Raw genomic sequence first — 21,656 nt, forward strand, 5'->3', positions numbered from 1 at the left:
TTATTTTTATCAGAATCATGAGATTTCACTGTAGTCTTGAAGTATAAGATGTGCTGACTTGGACAATGTTGTCAGTTGACCGTGTCCCAGCACGGTGTCCAGAACAAACACATTTGCCTGCACAGAGCAAACCGAATATAACTTACAGGCGTTGACCATAGAGGACATAGGTTCTGACTCAGGGACGCCATTGATCGACATGCTCATTAAATTTTAAGCTTAATGTACAGTATAAGAAAAGACTTGTATGTTCAAGTGTTTTCTTAGTGGGACCCTTAAAGGGTTAATAATTTACCAATGACTGAACTAAGAGGCAAAACATACGAAGGAACTTAGAAAATCATAGTGAAAATTAAGAGCATCAGATAGGGAACGCTATTTAGCTAACACACAGCTCACAGAGGCTGCCATTGTTCTGAGTTACGCATCTCACTGGTTAAAATGGGAACAATGTGAAATTGTGAATAACGTGGATGGAGCGGAGCGCACAGAGCGGAGGTACAGTGATGGCTGTCGGCGCACACGGTGGTGGCGGGTCTTCACATACGCTTCTGTCCCAGCGTTCGCTGTGCTCAGTGCTCGCTCTTTTCAGTGCCATTCTCCAAATGAGACGAACCTTCAACCAAACTTTTTAGTAGCCGATCCGGACACATTTTATGGGTCCCGTTAGACGCTGCATGGGAAGATAACGATGTGGCTAATTTTATTCGACGAAATAGGTTAAGTAAAGAAATGTGTTAAATACTCTTTTCAAAATTATTGAAATTTTCCATAATAACTTGATTGTGCTTTTATGGTTATTAGTGCCAATAATAAACAGTACTCGGCTTCCGTGGAGAGTAGGTGTCCTGTAATGCCGGGAAGGCTGAGAGCACAGTTCAGGTTGCTGAGGGAAACTGCCCGCTTAGATAAGCAGGCCAGCCTCACCTGTCAGAGATGCCTGTGCCTTTGTGTCCAGCAAATTCATCGGGACTTGTGAGGTTTGGCGCTGAGACAAACAGCTGTGGAATATAAAGACAGTGCACACTTCTTGTTTTGTAATATTTGTGTGTTAATCTTTCAATTTCTACCACATATTAAGGCACTTTCCCCCCTTATTTCCCTAGGGAGTTGGTCTTTCAGTTCATGGACGATTCCGAGTGGCTACGGAAAGGTCCCTCTTTGCCATGCCAGAAACAGGAATAGGTAAAAACACCAAAAAGTTTTTGTAATTACTTTTGAATCACATTCCTTTACTACATTTCAGATATTTTATACCTATACATGTGGAGCCAAAGGACTCCCTGTGAGATACAACAACGAAAGAACGTAAAATGACCAGGGGCTCTCTGTTAGCTCAGTCATTACATTATCTGAAGATCTTAGTACCCCGGAGTTAACCTTACTTCAGGAAAACTGTCCTCACGTTTCCAAACTCTGAGAGCCTCATAGGTCAGCATTCCTGTGGTGCTGAGAGAGTCACTCCCGCGGGTGTGGAAAGGGCTGCCATCTTCACCATTGTGTCTGGAAGACGTCTGTGCTGCCGGCTGGTCTCTCACCTCCTTGATTGCCGTTGCCTTACGGCACTCTGGAAATCAAGTAGCAGTAACCACCCAGCTTTACCCCACCCCCAAGTGGTTCTGGTTATAAAGACCATTTGTACTTCTGTATAAAATTTAGTTTGTAAATTGCAACAAAAATGCCTTCTGTTATTGTGTTTGGCAAGTCTACCATCTTATCAGTTTAGGCAATATTGACTTCTTTCATGGTTGTGCTGTACGTGTTTGTGTGTGCAACGGTGTCTGGTCTGTGCATGTGGAGGCCAGGGGTGTCTTTCTCTGTTGCTCTCCACCTTATTTTTTGAGACAGGGTCACTCACTGAATCTGAAGCTGGTGCGTGTAACTAGACTGGCACAAGCCTCGCGGATCCCCGTGTGTGCCTTCTCAGCACTGGGACGCAGGCATGTGCCACCACACCAGCTCTTTCCAGGGCGTCTCTGGTCTTCATGCTTACGTGGCAGACACTTCAGTGACTAAATCATCTCCTCTGCCCAAGAACTGACGTCTTAGTAAGATGGTGTCTTTAGAACAAGTCAGTTTTTCAGTTTTAATTTTCCCAAGTTTTATAGTTCTCAGTGTGTAGGTCTTACACATATTTTACCAGAATTGTGTCCATTTCCTATTGCATTGTAGATAATGTTTTTCATTTTTGGTTGAAAACATTTTCCGACAATATATTTTGATCATGTTTTTTCCCTACCCCAGCTCCTCCCAGCATCCATACCTCCTAATTTTTATGTTCTCTTTCTTCCCTTCAAAAGAGAAAAAAAAAGAAACAAAAATGAAAACAAAACAAACAAACAAAAAACAAGCAGCAATCCATCCACACAAAAACCCAAAACCCCCAATCAAAACAAACAGGTGACAGACCAGTAAGAAGAAAGATGCTAAACCAGAGGAAAGTACAACACAGAATTGCCGCTGAGTTCGTTCTGTGAGGGCAGCGGGCTGCCCTGGGGTGTGGTTGACATTTCTAGTGACACTCCTTTGGAGAAAGCTGGTGTCTGTGTGCCAAATGCTCTGATTGGTCAGTAAATAAAACACTGATTGGCCAGTGGCCAGGCAGGAAATATAGGCAGGAGTAACAGAGAAGAGAAAAGAAAGAACAGGAAGGCGGAAGGAGTCACTGCCAGCCGCTGCCATGACAAGCAGCACATGAAGACGCCGGTAAGCCACGAGCCACGTGGCAAGGTGTAGATTTGTGGAAATGGATTCATTTAAGCTATAAGAACAGTTAGCAAGAAGCCTGCCAGGGCCATACAGTTTGTAAGCAATATAAGTCTCTGTGTTTACTTGGTTGGGTCTGAGCGGCTGTGGGACTGGCGGGTGACAGAGATTTGTCCTGACTGTGGGCCAGGCAGGAAAACTCTAGCTGCAGTTGCAGATGGCTTGTGGTTAGGGTTGTGCTCACATGCCTCTCTCAGTGCAGAGACCCCATGTAGCTCGATCCTGTGCCAGTCTTGTGCATGTTGCCATAGCCTCTCTGAGTCCACATGTGCATCTGTCCTGTTGTGTCTGCAAGACAGTCTTTCCTTGGAGTCACCCACCACCTCTGGCCCTTGCCTGTCTTTCTGCCTCCTCTTCCTTACAGATCCCTGAGCCTTGAGGGAGAGGGGTCTGATAAAGACATCCCATTCAGGACTGAACGCTCCCCAGACTCTCTCGTGCGTCACACTGTCCTCTTCCTTGGGAGGTCCTCTCCTCCTCTCTAGTCCTTTACTAGGTACCTAACCTCTGTGGCCATTCAGATTGTAGTCCAGATGTAGAAAGCTTAAAAGCTAACATCTACATATAACAGAAAGCATAGTGTTTGTCTTTTTGGCTCTGGGTTACTTCACACAGAATGATTTTTTTTTCTAGCTCCATTGTGTAAATGTACCACAGTGTCACGATCTGTTCATTGGTTGATGGACATTAAGGTATTTACAGGTTCTGGCTATTATGAATAGAGCAGTAATGACCATGGTTGAACAAGTGTCCTTGTGGTATAACAGAGAGTCCTTTGGGTTTATTATTGTATAACTGGATCTTGAGTTAGATTGATTCCCATCTTCCTAAGGAACCCACACTGATTTTCATAGTGATTGTACAAGGTTGTACTCCCACCAGCAATGAGTAAGTGCTCTCCTTACCCCATATCCTTGCCAGCATGAACTGTCATTTGTTTTATTGATTTTGGCCAATCTGACCGGTGAAAGATGGAATCTCAAAGCAGTTTTAATTTGCATTTTACTAGTGGCTAAGGATGTTGAACATTGGAACATTTCTCTAAGTGTTTCTCAGCCATTTGTGTTCCACCTTGCGAGAACTCTATGCTTAGTTCGGCACCTTATTATTTTAATTGGGTTGTTTGTTTTATTGATGTTCAGATTTTTTGCTTTGTTTTTTGTTTTTAGTTCTTTATATATTCTAGATACTAACCCTCTCTCAGATATATAATAGATAAAGTTTTTTCCCCATTCTCTAGGCTGATACTTTACCTGAATGATGGTGTCCTTTGCCATACAGAAGCTTTTGAATTTCATGAGGTCCTATTTATTAATTGTTGATCTTAGTGCATCTGCTATCCGTGTCCTGTTCAGAAAATCATTTCTGGTGCCAATGAGTTCAAAGCTATTCTCCACTTTCTCTTGTATCAGATTCAGGGTATCTGGTCTTATGTTGAGGTCCTGGATCTGTTTGGATTTTAGTTTTCTGCAGTGATAGCAATCAATTTTCATTTTTTTACATGCAGCCATCCAGTTCGACCAGCATCATTTGCTGAAGATGCTGCCTTTTCTCCGATGTGTATTTTTTACTTCTTTGTTAAAAATCAGGTGTCTATAGTTATGTGGACTTAAGTTTTCAATTCAGTTCCATTGATCAACATGTCTGTTTTTATGCCAATACTATGCTGTATCTGTGATACAACTTGAAATCTGGGGTAGTGATACATCCAGCAGTTCTTTTATTATTCAGGATTGTTTTCACTAATCCTGTTTGTGTGTGTGTGTGTGTGTGTGTGTGTGTGTGTGTGTGTGTGTGTTTCCATATGAAGTTAAGATTTTTTTTAAAAAAATTTATAAAGAATTGGTGGAATTTGATGGGGATTGCATTAAATTTGTAGATTGTTTTTGGTAGGATGGCCATATTTACTATGTTAATCCTGCTGATCCATGAGCGTTAGGTGCTCTTTCTATCTTCTGATATGCTCTTCAGTGCTAAAGTTTTTATTGTACAAGTGTTTCACTTGCTTGGTTAGCATTATCCCGAGATATTTTTTGTTTTGAGACCATTGTAAAGGTACTCTTTCCTTCATTTCTTCTTTCTCAGTGTGTTTGTTGTTTGTATATGGGAAGTCTACTCATTTGTGTGTGTTAATTTTGTGTCCTGCTATTTTGCTAAAACTGTTTAATCTGTTTAATCACCTATAGAATTTTTCCTGATGGAGTTTTTAGCATCATTATGTATCCAATCTTATCACCTGCAAATAAAGATACCTTGATGTCTTCTTTTCCAAATTGTGTCCCCTTGATCCGAGTTGTTTTGTTGCTCTAGCCAAGACTTCCAGTTCTTCATTGAAAGAGAGAGAGGACAACTTGTCTCACTCTTCATTCTAATGGAAATGCCCCCATGTGAGTTGATGTTGGCTGTGGGCTTGCTGTCAGTGACCTTTATTAGTAGGTGTGGCCCATGTATCACTAGTCTCTCAATCCTGCATCTCTGGGATAAAGACAAGTTGATCATGACAGATGTTTGCTTGGATTTGGTTTGGGAGTATTTTACTAAGAAATTTTGCATTTATATTCATAAGGGTAATGGTCTATATACTTTTTTTAGGTCTTTGTGTCATTTAGGTATTAGGATATTGGTGGCTTCATAAAAAAAGCTAGAAAGTGAACCTTCGGTTTCTATTTTGTGGAATAATTTGAAGAATATTGGTGCTAATTCTTCTTTGAGGGACTAGTATAATTCTGTGCTGAATCCATCTGGCACTTGGTTTTGTTTTGTTGGGAGATTTAATTATTGCTTTTATTTCACTAGGGGTTATATAGGTCATTATAAATTGCTTATTTTATCTTGACTTAGTTTTGGTAGGTCATTTATATCAAGAAATTAATCTATTTCTTTTAGAGTCTCCAGTTGGGTGGAATGCAGATTTTTTTTTTTAAATTGTCCTTATGATTCTCTGAATTTCCTTGGTGTCTGTTGTTATGTCTCCCTTTTCATCTCTAATTTTATTTAGTTGTATCTTCTGTCTTTTAGTTGATTTGGGTATGGGTTTGTCAGTCTTGTTGATTATTCTCAAAGAACCAACTCTCTTTCATTGATTATTTGTATTGATTTTGTAGTTGCTCTTTGTTTATTTGTTTTTGTTTTTTAAAGATAGGGTTTCTCTGTGTAGCCCTGGCTGTCCTGGAACTCACTCTGTAGACCAGGATGGCCTCAAACTCAGAGATCCACCTGCCTCTGCTTCACAAGTGCTGGGATTAAATAGAAGTACAGCACCATCATTTGGTTGTTATTGTTTTTTATTTCATTGATTTCAGCCCTGAGTTTATTTCCTCCCATCTACTTGTGGGTTATTATTTCTTCTTGTTGCTTTAGAGGTTTTAGGTGTCTTGTTAAGTTACTAATATGAGATTTTGTCAGCTATTTTTTTCTGCATCTATTGAGATGATCACTGGCTTTTTCTTTTTTCTTTAGTTTGTTAATAGTAAATTATTTTGAATGGTTTTTATGTGCAAATTTCCCTGTAATACATCTTCCCCTGATATTTGTAAACTGTTTAATATGTTATTTGGTTTGATTTGCTGAAACTTTATGTGTAATTTTTGTAGTTCTGATTATGGGAGTTTGCAGTGTGATTTGTAATGACTTTTCTTTGGATGAGTATTGGTAATGCTGTTTGTTTTTCTTTTTTCCTTTGTGTAGAATTGGTATTGTCTAAATGTAGAATACATGAGTAAAGCCATCTGGGCTGGTAATTTTCTTTTTGAGAAAGTTTGTAATCATAGATTCAAAGCCTCTGGTACATGCTTGGCCAGTCAAGCTATCTTCTTGCACAAGCGTTGGTAGGTTGAATCTTTGAAGGAATTTTTACAATTAGTATAATGCAGCCCATGATTTTCTAATATGTGTAGACTCTATAGTGTTCTCTGTCCCTCTCAATCTTGATTAACTTTATGTCTACTCCTTTTTTCTTCAGCTCATTCTGATTTGAAGTTTATCAATTATATTGATCTTAAATCAGAATTTGGTTTTCATTTAACTGGTTTTTGCTGAGACATTCATTACTTATTTTCAGCTACTTTAGTTTTCATTTGCTGCTCTATTTTTCTAGTCTTGTCAGATAAAAGCAGGTTAATTGGCTTTTTAAAAAATCACTTTTATGTACACATTTAGTAGAAGCTGTACTCCAGATTGGCTAGTACTGTGTAGCGAGACACTCTCCTGTGTTCCTGGGCTGCAGCTCCTGGTCAGCCATGTGATCATAAGAATGCACAGCTGATGCTCTGGGTAGTGTGCTGTGTGGCTAAGTGATGACGCTCAGTGGGGTGTGTTAAGTGCATTTCAACTTAGAGTGGTTTTTTTTTTTTCATTTAGTTTCTATTTCTATATTTTAAACTTCTGCCCCTGCAAAGTCTCATCTGCCCTTTGCATTTGTAAATAGCTTTCAGTCTGTGCATTCATCTCCCTTTTCATCTATGGAAATAGGATTTGACTTGCTAAATATATGACTTCTCTGTCTCTAAATATTTTGAACATATGAGCGAATTCTTACATTGATGTCAGTTTCAATTAATTCAATCTCATTATATTTATCATGCCATATTAGTTGTCTAAATTTTTTTTCTCGTTGAGATAGGGTCTATGTAGGCTAGACTGGCCTTGAACTCAGAGATCCACCTACCTCTGCCTCTCAAGTGCTGGGACTAAAGGTTTGCCACTAGGTGGCCAGTGTGTTGGATAGTTTTATGTCAACATGATATAAGCTGAAGTCATCTGAGAGGAGGGGACCTCAATTATTCTTGCATAAGATAGGACTGTAGGCAAGCCTATAAAGTATTTTCCTAATTAGCGATTGATGGGGGAGGGCCCAGCCCCTTGTGGGTGGGGCCATCCCTGGGCTAGTGGTCCTGGGTTCTATAAGAAAACAGGCTGAGTAAGCCATGACGAGCTAGCCAGTAAGCAGCAACCTTCATGGCCTCTACATCAGCCCCTGCCTCCAGGATCCTGCCCTGTTTTGAGTTCCTGTCCTAATTTTCTTCAGTGGTGGGAGATGATGTGGAAGTGTAAGCCAAATAAACCCTTTCCTCCCCAGCTTGTTTGCAGTAATAATAACCCTGACTAAGACAGCTAGTCATTTTTTATTAGATTCTAAGTGCAACTTTTCTTTTGTTGGGTGCTGGATACGTTTGAAGGTTATTTTGTTCTGTTTTTCCTCCCTTCCCCCTTCTCTACTCCCCTCTCCCTACTCCCTGCCCCTCTCTCTGTGACAGTATGTAGCCCTGACTGGTCCTGACTGGCCTTGAATTGACACAGATCTGCCAGCCTGTACTTCTTTTGACATTTGAGTTCTTCCAAGTGTTCTTGCACTTTCTTCTAGGATGAATGAAAGTTTCTTGGAAACACTTCGCTCTCGTTAGGCATTTAGGGTTTGGTGCTTTGTTTTTGTGTAGGATGGGAATGACGCTGTTAGCTGCCGTTGATTATTTCCCACTGCAGAGGCAAGATCTAGATTTGAGAGTGTTCATCAACTCCAGCCTATTCAATAAACCCGTGGACTGATGGGCTTAAAACAACATATTGGTTCTCACATCTCTGAGGGCTGAGAGCCAAGGTCAGGTATCAGTAAGCTTGGTTCCTTCTGAGCCACCTCCTTCGGCTCTCAGATGGCCGCCTCTTTGCCATGTCTTCCTGTGGCCTTTCCTCTGTGTGTGTCTCTTTCATGAGGATAGTTCTGATGGATTACGGCATTCCTCCTTGCAATCTGTCATACCTAAATGTAGTCGGACCTTTTCGTCAGGACTTCAGGCTCCCCAGTAATAACATGGAGACTTATTACTAATTACAAAAGCTCAGCCATAGCTTAGGCTTGCTACTAACTAGCTCTTACAACTTAAATTAGCCCATTTCTATTAATCTATGTATTGCCATGTGGCTTGTGGCTTTACCTGTCCTCCAGCATGTCTTTTTTCCTCTGCATCTCCTGGTGACCCCACCTTTCTTCTTCCCAGAGTCCTCTGCGTCTGGCTGTCCCACCTATACTTCCTGCCTAGCTAAAGACCCTTTAGCTTTTTATTAAAGCAGTAAGAGGGTGCCTTGGCAAACATACGTCTTTACAGTGTACAAAAGGATTAATCCACAACACCCGAAGTTCTGTCGATAAATAATACAGTTACATTGTGGGCTGAGGCTTCAACCTACAGATTTGGGGCACAATTTTGTTACTAACCGAGAATAATCCGAGCATTTGGGTGTTACTAAAAGCCACAGGAGTCAAGGGGACTAACCACAGGTGGGCGTCCTAACAGCAAGCGTAGCCTCTGCAGCAATCAGAGATCAAGGTGTAGAGACGGTGAGATGAAAAGACACACTGGTGTGTCAGAGGCCAGGCCACATCTGGTGGGACAAGGGCATGTTTCAGGACTTAAGGGTCTCCTGTGCTCAGAAGGCCGCTGAGGCTCTCGTCAGGAGGTGGGTGCAGAGCGAATGAGAAGACGCAGGAGTGGCTGGGTCAGAGCGTGATGATAAGAGGTGCAACTGAACACACGGGTGGACATTTACGACTCGGTCGGGGGGGGGGGGTTGTTCGAGTCTGAGAGAAAACACAGCCACTGAAAATTTTAAGAAATGTGAAGTAAGACTCTGGGCAGAATTTATGTTTAAAATACCACACTTTCTGGGCATGGTAACCCATACTGTATTCCCAGTGCTGGGGAGGCTGCAGGCTGAGGAAAGATCACAAGTTCAAGGCCACTCTGGGCTACTCCTCCAGGCTCTCTCTCAAGTTAACAGGAAAGAAGTTCTGTGCTTTCTGTTTGGAAAGCAGATGTTTGTTAGTTGCACTGGCTGTCACTCTCTAGGTACCGTCCACCTTTTGTCTTTGAGACAAGGTCTCCTCACTGTCCTGGAGCTTGGTTAAGCTAGTCATGTGACCCTAGTGCTTCTCTGGCTTTTGCTTGTCCAGCTCTAGGATTGCAATCGGATGCTGACACACTTGGACTTTTGAACCTCAGTTCTAGGGGTCAAACTCAGGTCCTCACTGACCATCTATCCCCCAATACTGCATATTCCTAATATACAAAATATTGTATAGTCAAGTACTTTCCTTACTGCTATAGCAATGAGATACAAAGAATTTGGAAATTGTTCAGAACAAGTTAACAATTTATAACACTTTTTGTGATTTGAGTTTGTTGTATAAAACATATTTGTAGTACAGATCCACAGTCTGTATAGAAGTTATTGCGTGATGTAAGAGACTAACTCCACCTTCTGTTTGAATTACTCTTTTTGCTGTACTTAATTACAGGGCTGTTTCCTGATGTGGGCGGAGGTTATTTCTTGCCAAGACTTGAAGGAAGGCTGGGTTACTTTCTTGCACTGACAGGATTCCGACTGAAAGGAAGAGATGTGCACCGAGCAGGAATCGCCACACACTTTGTCGATTCTGAGAAGGTAATTGTTTGGGTGTTTGCTAGAGTGGTTGAGGTCACAGATCTTTGGTAGGTATGAGTGTGAATACGGAATTTATTGCTTTTAGCTGTGTACCTCAGCCCACCCCATCCTTTCCTTCACCTTCCCTTTCTTCCTCCATGCTGTCCCACATCACAAGGGCTCCTTCTTTCCGGTCCTGTCCATCCTTCAGAGGTAGCGTTTGCTGTGTATGTGCACGTAGCTGCAGTCTACGTTTCTTTCAGGGCTGATGAGAAGGGAGCATAGATTTTAAGATAAGGATCCTAGGGGGTTGAAAGCTTTGCGCCTCTGCAAAGTTTCACATCTTGTTTTCTTTCCTTTAGTTACACAAGTTAGAGGAAGAGCTGTTGGCCTTGAAGTCGCCTTCAGCAGAAGATGTTGCAGGTGTCTTAGAAAGCTACCAGGCCGAGGTAAGTCGGCCTCCAGCCACAGGAAAGGACAGTGCTCACACAGTGAGCAGATGGTAAGCTTTGGCTTGTGGCTCTAGAAAGCGCACTGAGGATCATTTACTTTCCGCTTGGTGGGAGGGCCAGAGCTTCAGTGTTGGGCTGGCCGTCTGATGCCCACCCTCCTCCCACGCAACTGCACAGCTTGTCTTTGAACTTAAGTGCTTAGCCTCGGAAGGAGCTTTTCAAAAAGCTTTTGCCATTCTCTCTGGCATTTCTGTGACAAGAGGTTCAATGTTCAGACTATTTGTGGAGCTGCTAAAGTGAAATGCTAATAATAAAATATGCTGCAATGTTTAATTTCTTACTTATGTTACCAAAGTTTTCTTATAAAGGCCAAAAATAGAAACTGGGGAGGTCGTGACCCAGTCAGTGAAGTGCTTGCTGCACAACCATATTGGGACTTAAACTTGATCCCCAGCACCCACCTGTGGGAGCTTTTTATAAAGCTAGCTGTGGTGCATTGGTAACCCCAGCTCTGGAAAGGTGGAGACAAGCAGAGCCCCCTTGTTGGCCGGCCGGCCTAGGTTAAATGGTGAGCTCAGGTGCTAATAAGATAGCATTTAAAGAGGAATGGCGTCTAAGGCTGACGCCTGGTCTCCACAAATACCCACCCATACTATACATTTTCGCGCGTGTGTGTGCGCACACACACACACACACACAAAGTTGATAATCCTTAAAATCACAGTTGAATACATGAATCTTCTAAACTTTCACTGAAATTGATGAAGTCAAATAAAATTAAAGGAACCAAGGTAGAAGTGAGATATCAATAGAATGACAGCTTCAAAGAAGAAGTGAGATTGTGACATCATCCTTCAGTGTAGGAAGCCAGCTGGAGCAAGCTGAATCCTGGGGAGAGCCCTTTAAGGAACCGTGAGCCTCTGAAGCCCTGCGCAGTGGGCAGAGGCAGAGCACAGTGGTGGAGTGTTTGCTCAGCGTGTGCAAGGCTGTTTCTTCAGCACTGCAAAAAAAGGAAAAGAGTAGGAGAGAGGAAGAACTGAGGAAAGGAAGGGGTGATAGTCAGTTAGAGAGACCTAGAGACAGGGCGGAGGCAGGACAGGATACTGGTGTGGAGTAGGAAACCAATCAAAAGTGGCTTACAAGATTTAGTCAGTGCGGTCACACCTCCACTAGAAAGCCTAGCCAAGGGGCGGGGATGGGTGGGAGCTTTACAGAAGAGAGGGCGTGCTAAGTGGGATGGTCTGCGGCCCCTTTGAGCTGCAAGCTTGCAGAACCAGGGTCTGCTGTCCTCTTAAAGATAAACAGGGCCGTCCAGAGTGTTGGATCCTTAAGTGTCGGAATGGAGAAGCCCATGGCACGCAGGCTTTAAAGGAACAGCTTGACTGGAGTTCAGTGTAAAAAGCTGTGTGACAGGACTGCCTGTACGGAGCTGTCTGTAAAAACACTGCCCCCAAGACTCAGGCCCAGTTCCCATTGCTGCAGTCCAGTCTCCCCTTCCAGTAAAGTGGGTGTCCTGCACTGTGAGAATGGCCTGGATAAGCTGGCATTTCTTTATAAGATGATGCCTGGATTGTGTCATGTGAGACATGGGTTAGTAAGAGAGATTAACTAGAAATGTAAACAGGAGAGAGCTCGGGTTGAGAGGTAGGCCAGCGGTAAAGGCTGAATACTGAGTTCAGTAGTTGGCTGGCCCTCGTGGTTGACTTCCTGAGGTGGTTTTCTCCGCCCCGCCCCCTGAAGGTAGAGCTGCAGGGATGCCAGCCATGCAGTGGGAATTTATAGCCCTGATGGAGATTTGACACGTGTTCTCAAGTCTTGGGTCCTAGACTCTTATCCTTAGAGTCACAGAAACATTTAGATGATAAAAATATAAATAAAAGACTTTTTTTTTTTTTTGCCTTTGGCACTTTCAAGAGCTTATCTGGAGTTCTGCAGATTGTCTGAATTTTGAACATATGGTGGCAGTTATTTATGAGAGTGTTAAATGTAATTTGAATGAAAGTGATAATCTGTCACAAAGTGTATCATTAAACGTGATGAACTTTTAAAAGATTTTAAAAAAGATTTGAGTCACTTCAAATTGCTTCTTTTTGAACAGTCCAAGATGGATCAAGACAAATCTATCCTATTTGAGGAACACATGGACAAAATAAACAGGTACTTAGCACAAGATACCGATCATGCAGTCCTTTGGAAGGCAAATTAAGTCAGGTCTGCTCCCATTGTCGTTATGGTGCTCCACAGTTTGAGATGGGTAGGATCCCATTTTCATTTTCATTTACCTTTGAGGGGAACATCTCACCTACTCTTCCAAGAGGAAACAGCCATTGCCATCCTCTCCCATGCTGTTTTAATTTAAAATACCTCTTTCTAAAGCTGGGAAGAAAAGCTAGAGCATAATCGAATTACCTTACCTTTTATTCTCACAATGTCATCTTCCCAGAAGATATTAAGCCAGGTCCCTCGCGCTGTGATCTGAGAACCTAGATGACTGGCCCAAGAAAAGAACAGGAGGAAGAGGACTGGGAGGCTGTCACCTCTCTTCTTGTAGTTTAGACGTGTATTTAAATACGAGTACCAGTCATGCAGGAAAGCAAACGAGAAGCCAAGAGTAGACTTTGTTTCCCACTAGCAGCGGTAGATGCCTAGTGCCCTTACCCAGGTAGTGCTGTGCATTCCCTCCCTTGAAAAGCACATTGAAAAGTCTTCATATTGAAATGGGACTTGGGGGAAGCCAGTGCTCAGGCTCACTGGTGTCTTGAAAATAGGGAATTACTTGTGCACTGGTGAAATTGTGTTTCTTTTTTTATAGTTGTTTTTCAGCCAATACTGTGGAACAGATTATTGAAAACTTACGGCAGGATGGTTCACCTTTTGCTCTAGAACAATTGAAGGTAATGCATGAGTCCTTTGTATCCCAACTGAGTATGGTCATCTTGGGACAGGGAAGCCTGTCTGAGGGCTGTCAGTGTTCCATGATGGTGTCCTCCTAAGCCTCTGAGACATTCCTCCTAAACGTGACTGTACCCAACACGTCACGCCTACCTGCCAGCTTTTGGGGACCAAGGGGAGCTGGTTTTATGTCCTTTGAGTGTGACAGAGAAGGACTTTAGTGGCAGTATTGCATCTCCAAGTGTCCCTGGAGCAGAACCGCTGTTAGGACCAGAACATGGGATGGTATCCTGAAGGCACAAGCCCAGAAGAACGAGCCCCCTCAAGGGTGCAGCTCGTAAAGGCCCTCTATCATTGTTCTCTCTTCACCAGCCCTCGGTTTGTGGGTAGGCTGCTGACTCTCCTGAACTTCTCCTGTGTGGTGGTCAAGCGCTAAGCTTCAGCAGGTGCCAAGTGAGATACCATCCTCTGTCCTCTGTCCCTCTGTTCCTTGAGTGTGTGGGGAAAGGCTTGAGGATGTTAAAAAGAACACTGAACAAAGTACCAGGCTGGGCCCATCACCGTTCTGTCATGAGTTGGGGAGGAGCCCCTGCTGCCTCACCACCCCTTGAAGGGCAATTGGTAGTCCATAGTTGCTGAGGAAGGGCAGTTGTATTCCTCAGTGCTGTAACCACTGGCAAATTACCTTGTTCAAGTACACCCCACCCCTTGCCATGCTCTGCATGCAGGCAGCCCTAACTAAATGCAGTCGGCCACATACATAAAAAAGACGTGAGTGGGGCAAGGGGTTGTTGCTTGGTGGAAAGAAGAGTGTTCAGTGGGGGAGGGGCACAAGAAGATACCCAGTATTCAGGTAATCAGGTAATACACATATGCAAAACTAAAAAAGAAAATTTAAAAATAAAAAATACGGAATTTGAAATGAGAATTCTTTGAACCCAGTTTAAACCTTTGAGCCATTCAATCAAGAATCAGCCTGAAAACTGTGTGTGCAATTATAAAGGAGATTGCATGTATGTGATGGATGGCCTCTTGTATCAGCCAGGTGGTCGCAGTCATATGTGGACTTGGAACACTAGTAATAGGATCTTAAAGTCAGAACAAGGCGCGTGGCATTGTAGCTGAAGGATCAGATATGGCATTCTTATTTTTTAATTAATATTAAAGAAGACTTAGTCGTGAGCTGTTTTCTGTGTCCAGGTTAAGTCGAGGTTGTAGTTGGAAGTTTCCCTGCATCCTGCCCAGTCCCATGGCTGCTCAGACCCAAATACACACACAGAGGCTTATATTATTTTTAACCTATGGCCATGGCAGGCTTCTTGCTAGCTAGCTCTTATATCTTAAATTAACCCATTTCTATTAATCTATGTTTTGCCATGGCTTTACCTGCAGCCCATTACATGCTGCCCCCTGGATAGCGGGCATGGCGTCTCCTGACTCAGCTTTCCTCTTCCCAGACTTCTCCTCATTTGCTTACCCTGCCTATACTTCCTGCCTGGCTATGGACCAATCAGTGTTTCATTAAACCAGTGTACAAAAGCATTATCCCACAGTACGAGGTTTTCTTCAGTGGTGAAGAGCCCATTTCAGTTAAGACGTGTCCAGATCACAGCTGCTACCTCTCTACCCTTCCTTTTCTTATTTTCTTTAAGCATTTTCCTGAGAGCTGGGGACAGAGCAGTCAGTAACTCCTTCCTTCCCTTCTCGGTTGCTCAGCTCTCCTCTCCTGCCTTGATATGTCAAGGGATATTCCTGAGATGATGTGCATTCTGCTTCTGTGTGCTTAAATCTACTTAGCTTATGCCAGGCAAACTCAAACAAGGTTCATTTGATTAGGCTTTAAGTTACTCCATTTGTGGAGTGACCTGTTACTGTTGTGGTGGGCTAGAATGTTTCTATTTCCTGCTCTGGCAGGGCTCAGCTACGGCATAAGAAGTTCCGAGGCACAGGTGTTAATCTGGCTTACGTAGAAATTTAGCTAGCTTATTACATTCAGCAGACGAGCAGTCGGGTAACAAGGAATGTTTTTTCCCCCAAAGGTAATTAATAAAATGTCTCCGACATCCCTAAAGATCACACTGAGGCAGCTCATGGAGGGCTCTTCAAAGACCTTGCAAGAGGTACTCACCATGGAATATCGGCTAACTCAAGCATGTATGGTAAGAATTTTATACTGAGTATTGTTAGTTCCCGGTTTGGAAATTCATTGTAGAACATGTGAAATTCAGAACAGAATAAGCAAGTGGCAGACAGATTATCAAGGCTTGAAGGAAAGGTAGAGAAATTGGGTCATAGTCCAAGAAAATGATCAGTCTTTTACAAAAATCATGGGGAGTATGTGGATCTATGGGCCAAATTTATGAATTATAGGTATCGAAGAAGAAAGCAGATCAAAGGCATAGAAAATATTTTCAATAAAATCATGGGAGAAAAATTTCCAAATCTCCCATCCAGGTGAATTAGGCATACAGAGCACAAATATGGCCAAAGCAGATCCCCACATCATATGCCATCAAAACGCTAAAGGCTCAGAGCACAGAAAGGACCATAAACACTGCAAGAGAGAAGGGCCAAGTCTCACAGAAAGGTGGGTTATCAGAGTAACAGCTGGCTTTGCAGTGTAGACCTTAGAAGTAAGAGAGGCCGCCCCGACAGTGAGAGACCACAGATGCCAACCCAGACCGTCTGACCCGCAAGTCTGTCTTGCCTAACTGAAGACTTAAGAAAAGGTTTCGCAGTAAAAGCAGAAGAAAGTAGTTTGTGACCACCAAGCCACTGGGGTGGAGAGTGGAAAGACTACCTCAGACTGAAGAGAAAGATAAGCTTAGCAAGAGGTGACAGGGAGGAAAATTCATGTCAGCTCAGTGGTTACACAGGGGGACTAGGAAAACAAACACCGCAGAACCAACAGTCTGACACATCTGACAGCCAGAAGACACCTATCATAGTAGCCGAGTCTCAGTGACTTCAGCTCCCTAGTCAAGGACACAGGTTAACAGGTTGGACTTAAAACAGGACTCAGCATTTTGCTTCTTCCAGGAAACACGTCACCACCAAAGAGAGAGACAAGGTCAGGGTGAGAGAATGGCCACAGGTGCCCATTCCAAGGAGAGAGTGAGGAGACAGCAATTGCTGTCCTAATAACTGACAAAAGAGACCTTGAATTAACACTAATAAGCTACAGTCACATCACACTGATCCGGGGCAATCCTTTGAGAGGGCGTTGTAGCCTGAACACATATGCAGCAAACTGGGCACATCTAACTTCCTAAAGCAAATGCTACTAGACAAAAAGCCAGTGATTACCCCAGTACATTAACAGTGAGTGACTTGAGTGCCCCCACTCTCACCAAAGGACACATCATCTAAAAACAAACTGGAAAACAGTGGGACGCAACATGAAATGGGACTGTTACCAGAGTATTGAACCACACACTAGAGAGTACAGTCTGCTCCATAGCCTATGGGATTTTCTCAAAAATAGGCCACGTATTATGATACAAAGCAAGCCTCAACAAATACAAGAAAATGGAAGTAACTCCTCACATTTTTTCTGACTACAATGGAATAAAGCTAAATATCAATAGTGATAGAAAATATACAAGGTCTTAAGGGTTAAACTGCACACCACTGAATAAAAAACGGATCGCCAAGGAAATAAATTACTAAAATTGAGTGAGAATGAAGACACAACACAACCAAATCTATGAGGAACGAGGCAAGAGTAAGAGGGAAGTTTATATAGTCAATGAGTGAGTTTTGGTGAGCCGTTTCAGAGTGGCAGAGGAAGAAGTTAGAGCACCGTAAACTGGAGGTGAAATGCAACAGATGGGCTGTGAAGAAAGGAAAATAATACAGCTATACGGCCTTTTCTTCTTGAAACAGAATCTAGGACACGAGGTTTATTTGTAAGGTGGAAGATTCTAGAACACAGTCATGAAGGACGGAATTATCTAAAGAGAAACGGGACTGCAGGGCATTGCGTGGACTGAACCCTTAGGTGCCCCGTGCTAGGACATGGGTTAAAACAGTCCCATGATGAACCGATGTAGCCACTTCATGAAGGAAACTACATTCCAAGGCAACCCAGTCACTGTGTGGTACTGACAGGCATTTGAGCTGCATGGTCCTGTGGCCTCCAGCAGTGATGCCAGGAGAGAGCTGTGGAACCCCTTCTCAAGAAAAACCCCTGGGGGTGGAGGAGATGTGGAGTGTGAACTGGAATACATGTATGACTGGCCCCCGAAAGGGAGACCCTGCCCCTCCCTCTAGTCTTGAAAAGGAGACAAAAGCCTTTAAAACATTACCTTGAGAACGAGGAGACGTCATGGTTCATGGGCAGTTTTCTGTGCCTGTTTGAGACTTATAAGTCATGAATTTTAACTGAAATTACTCACATTCCTGTGATTTTTTTTTTTTTTCAGTGGGGATGCAGCTAGTGTAGGGTTTTGTTGGAACGGTATAGAGGTTTGCAGGCGGAGGTTACTTTCCAGAGCAAGTAGCCGCATCAGTGGCTTCAGGAGCCTGTCTGGGGAAAGAAGGATGTGCAGGATCCACAGGAGTTGTTGTAGGCTGCACCACCTGAGCAGCAGCAAAGATGTGCCTCAGTGGGCTGGCCTGAGCCGGTGACGTTGGGAGGCGGTCTGAAGGGAGCTACCTGGAGGGGTCCAGGCTCTGGGTGCCATGGTCAAGGCTGTAGTCACAGGAGTGAAGGGCTGAGGGGGGTGGGGGCAGGGGGAGAGCACAGGAATAAGGTGCCAGAGTTCCTCCATTCACTCCTGGCTTTCTTTCAGGAAGGCCATGACTTTCACGAAGGCGTTAGAGCCGGTAAGTGACAGATATCTGTCCTTCCTTCTTGAGTGCCCGGAAGAGGATCTGAGCGTTCTCAGTTAACCTCAGTGGCTGTTGTAGTGAGAATCCAACTTTTAGAGTGGCTGCTGTGTGTGTGTGTGTGTGTGTGTGTGTGTGTGTGTGTGTGTGTGTGTGTGTGTGTACCATGTGGAGAGGTGTCTCCAAAACTAACATGCTTCACATTCCCATCTTGGCACCGTTCTCTGTTGAGTGTTGGACCTGCCCCCTCAAATGAGTGTGTCAGACCTGCCCCCTCAGATGAGTGTGTCAGACCTGCCCCCTCAGATGAGTGTGTCAGACCTGCCCCCTCTGATGAGTGTGTCAGACCTGCCCCCTCTGTTCTCAGGACCTGCCCCCTCTGATGAGTGTGTCAGACCTGCCCCCTCTGATGAGTGTGTCAGACCTGCCCCCTCAGATGAGTGTGTCAGACCTGCCCCCTCTGCTCTCAGGACCTGCCCTGTGAACTTGTAGACATGCCTTGCTGCTTTCGTAAGGTGCGTCAGCTCTTGACTAGAAGCCCTCAGCTGTTCCCCCCACCCCGCCCTTCCTTTGTACTGTTCTCTCATGACCGGGTAGTGTCTGCACCACCACTGCCTCCTCCTCAGGTTTAGGCGGTTAGCATCACTGGGAGAACAGAGGCACTCTAGTTTACGTTTCTGCTCATCTCAGGGCGGCACATTCAGAAAAAGCTGAGGTGGTTTTCTCTAGCAGACTTATAACCGTTCCTTGTATGTATAGTTCTACGTTTATAAAGAGCTGTTGTTCCATATATAAAATGAGTTGTTTTTTCTGCATAAATTTTGCATGTCTCTTCCTGCCTCTGCCTCCTACATACCAAACCTGGCCAATTTTGTTTTTATTTATCATTTTAGTAGACCACAGACACTGTGTGTGTGTGTGTGTGTGTGTGTGTGTGTGTGTGTGTGTGTGTGTGTGTGTGTGTGTGTAGGCTACTGCTCTACCACTGACCTATATTCTCCAACCCCAGAAATATTTCTCTGAGTAAAAAGCTATATTTTCTACACCCTGAGATTTGGTAAATTTCTGTTGTAGAATTCTCCTAATGTGTAGTATGACATATCATAAATAAGCACAGGGCACAGGTCATTTTGAGAGAGACATGAGGTTGAGTCTGCACAGGTGGCTGAATGGTTAAAACAAAGTGTGCATCTTTCCTATTAATTCCCTGTGGGTTATCTCCTCAAGCAGATCGCAATCATGGTCTCTGCTCTCGGGGACCTATACTGCTCAGGGGTTATCACCAAACTATTTGTTAAATAGTATAATGGTCCTTTTGCAAATACAAGACAGTTTTAGATATTTTAGGCAAATATTTTCAGTTGCTTTATGGAAAAGGAGTTGAAGTTTGTCAACATTAGGGGGTTGAATCACAAAGGAAGTGCTTGGCAGATGTAGTGAGCCCACCTGTAATCCCAGCACAGAGGCAGAGGCAGGCGGATCTCTGTGAGTGCCAGGCCAGCCTGGTCTACAGAGTGAGTTCCAGGCCAGCCAGAGCCACATAATAGAGAGACCCTGTCTCTAATACAGAAACAAAAACCACCAACAATAATAACCAAAATACCCAAAGCAGTTGCTTATCACGATGCTTTCATTTCTAAAGTTGAAAAAGGCCGTTTATTAGGAGGCAGGGCTTTACTGTGTAGGCCAGGCTGGTCTGAATCCTGTCATTTTGCTGCCTCAGCTTCCTGAGTGCTGAAGCGACCGACCTCACCAGCAGGCCTGACTCACAGTGAGATAACCTTACTGCCTCCTGTTTAAGCATGGACTTACTCAGAAAGTAACATCGGCTGGGCTAACACTGTTTAGTGTCTAGTATAAAAAAAATACTGTTCAGTATTCTTGCTGCAATTTACAACTATAACGATATGTCAGCAAATTAGGGAGATGATTGTTAAACGTCCTTAATCTTAACATCTAGGATGAAGTCCTTTCTGGTCACAGCAGATAAAAGCGAACCCTGCCAGCAGAGTAAGGACTAGACGCTCTCCCTCCTACAGGCCCAGCTTCCTGTGCAGGCAGCTCTTTCTGTCTTGCAGGACACAGCACAGATTTGATTAGTGCTCACTCCTGTGTCCTTCAGTAGAATCCCGAGGAGGTAGATGAGTACCCACCAGACACTGAAAGGGAAAGAGACCGGTGGGAAGGATGTCCCGGACTAGGCTTTTGTTGACACTGGCTAGGAGATACAAGCTTTCACTGGGAGGGATCACAGCCATTTCTGATGTGCCTCCCACAGCAGACAGACTTATGCCTCCAGTATACGCTGGCCACATAACTATAGCCCCAGCTACCTGAGACTTCCATCTCAGAACAAAACTAAGCACAGATACTTCTCCAGTATCTACATTTAATTGTGCATAAAGCTTTAATTATGCAACAAGGTATCCTTCTTCCTTGGTTCCCAGATTGCTGCTTCAACTGTACTTAATTTGGGTTTTTCTGAGTGTCTTATAGATTTAAGTCTGGAGATATAAGCTAATGACCGAGTGCTTGCCCGGGATTCAGTTCCTGGACTATCAGCACCAAACAACAACAGCAGAGCAAACATGGAAACTCTCTCTCTCACAAACAACCCCCCTCTCTCTCTCCTCTCCTCCCCTTCCCTCCCCTCTCCTCTCCTCCCCTTCCCTCTCCTCTCCTCCCCTCCCCTTCCTTCCCCTCTCCTCCCCTCCCCTCTCCTCCTCCTCCTTCTTCTCTCTCTTCTCCATCTCCTCTCTCTCTCTCTCATTCTCACACACACACACACACACACACACACACACACACACACATTTTCATTCTTTGTTAAAATTTTATGCATTAGGCATGGCTGATACTTGCTACCATAACCATGCTTTTTTAACTGTTTACAATTGTAAATTCACATGTATTTGTGAGGAACAATATGGAGCTCCTGTGTACGCTCCATCCAGGCTCCTGAATGACATGTGTGTCACTGAGTGCACTAACCCCAGGAAATAGGTATTCTCTTTTTATTTTCTTCAGCATTTACACTTAGAAGCCAATGGCAATATAATGTGGCTACCCTGAGTGGTGTCTGTAATGAAGTACAAGTAGAAGATTTTGTGATTACCTGATGGTGGTCTGATTTTTTTTTTAATTCAAAGCTATCTATATAGGATTTGGTAAAATGGCAACATCTACATTTAATCATGTATACAGTCTCCTTTCCTTTACCTCAAGTAATTAATTCTTCCTCTCAGAGCCAGGTTAGAAGCCTGGGCCCTCCCCTCCCATCTGCACCAGTGCTGGGTTTAG

General features: G+C 43.7%; 1 protein-coding gene across 2 annotated transcripts in view; it reads left to right on the plus strand.

Annotated features, from left to right (window-relative positions):
* Window positions 1-21,656, plus strand: part of Hibch (3-hydroxyisobutyryl-CoA hydrolase) — a 66,176-nt gene that overhangs the window by 43,170 nt on the left and 1,350 nt on the right. The window contains exons 7-13 of one of the 2 annotated variants that reach the window (XM_006974854.4): window positions 1,107-1,185; window positions 10,058-10,203; window positions 10,545-10,631; window positions 12,733-12,791; window positions 13,447-13,528; window positions 15,566-15,685; window positions 18,320-18,353. In XM_006974854.4, the coding sequence (XP_006974916.1) occupies window positions 1,107-1,185; window positions 10,058-10,203; window positions 10,545-10,631; window positions 12,733-12,791; window positions 13,447-13,528; window positions 15,566-15,685; window positions 18,320-18,353 (607 nt within the window). The remainder of the gene's footprint in view (window positions 1-1,106; window positions 1,186-10,057; window positions 10,204-10,544; window positions 10,632-12,732; window positions 12,792-13,446; window positions 13,529-15,565; window positions 15,686-18,319; window positions 18,354-21,656) is intronic. The other variant, XM_042260408.2, reaches the window with a different exon arrangement.

The sequence above is a fragment of the Peromyscus maniculatus genome, chromosome 13 (genome assembly GCF_049852395.1).
Source record: "Peromyscus maniculatus bairdii isolate BWxNUB_F1_BW_parent chromosome 13, HU_Pman_BW_mat_3.1, whole genome shotgun sequence".
Taxonomy (NCBI): domain Eukaryota; kingdom Metazoa; phylum Chordata; class Mammalia; order Rodentia; family Cricetidae; genus Peromyscus; species Peromyscus maniculatus.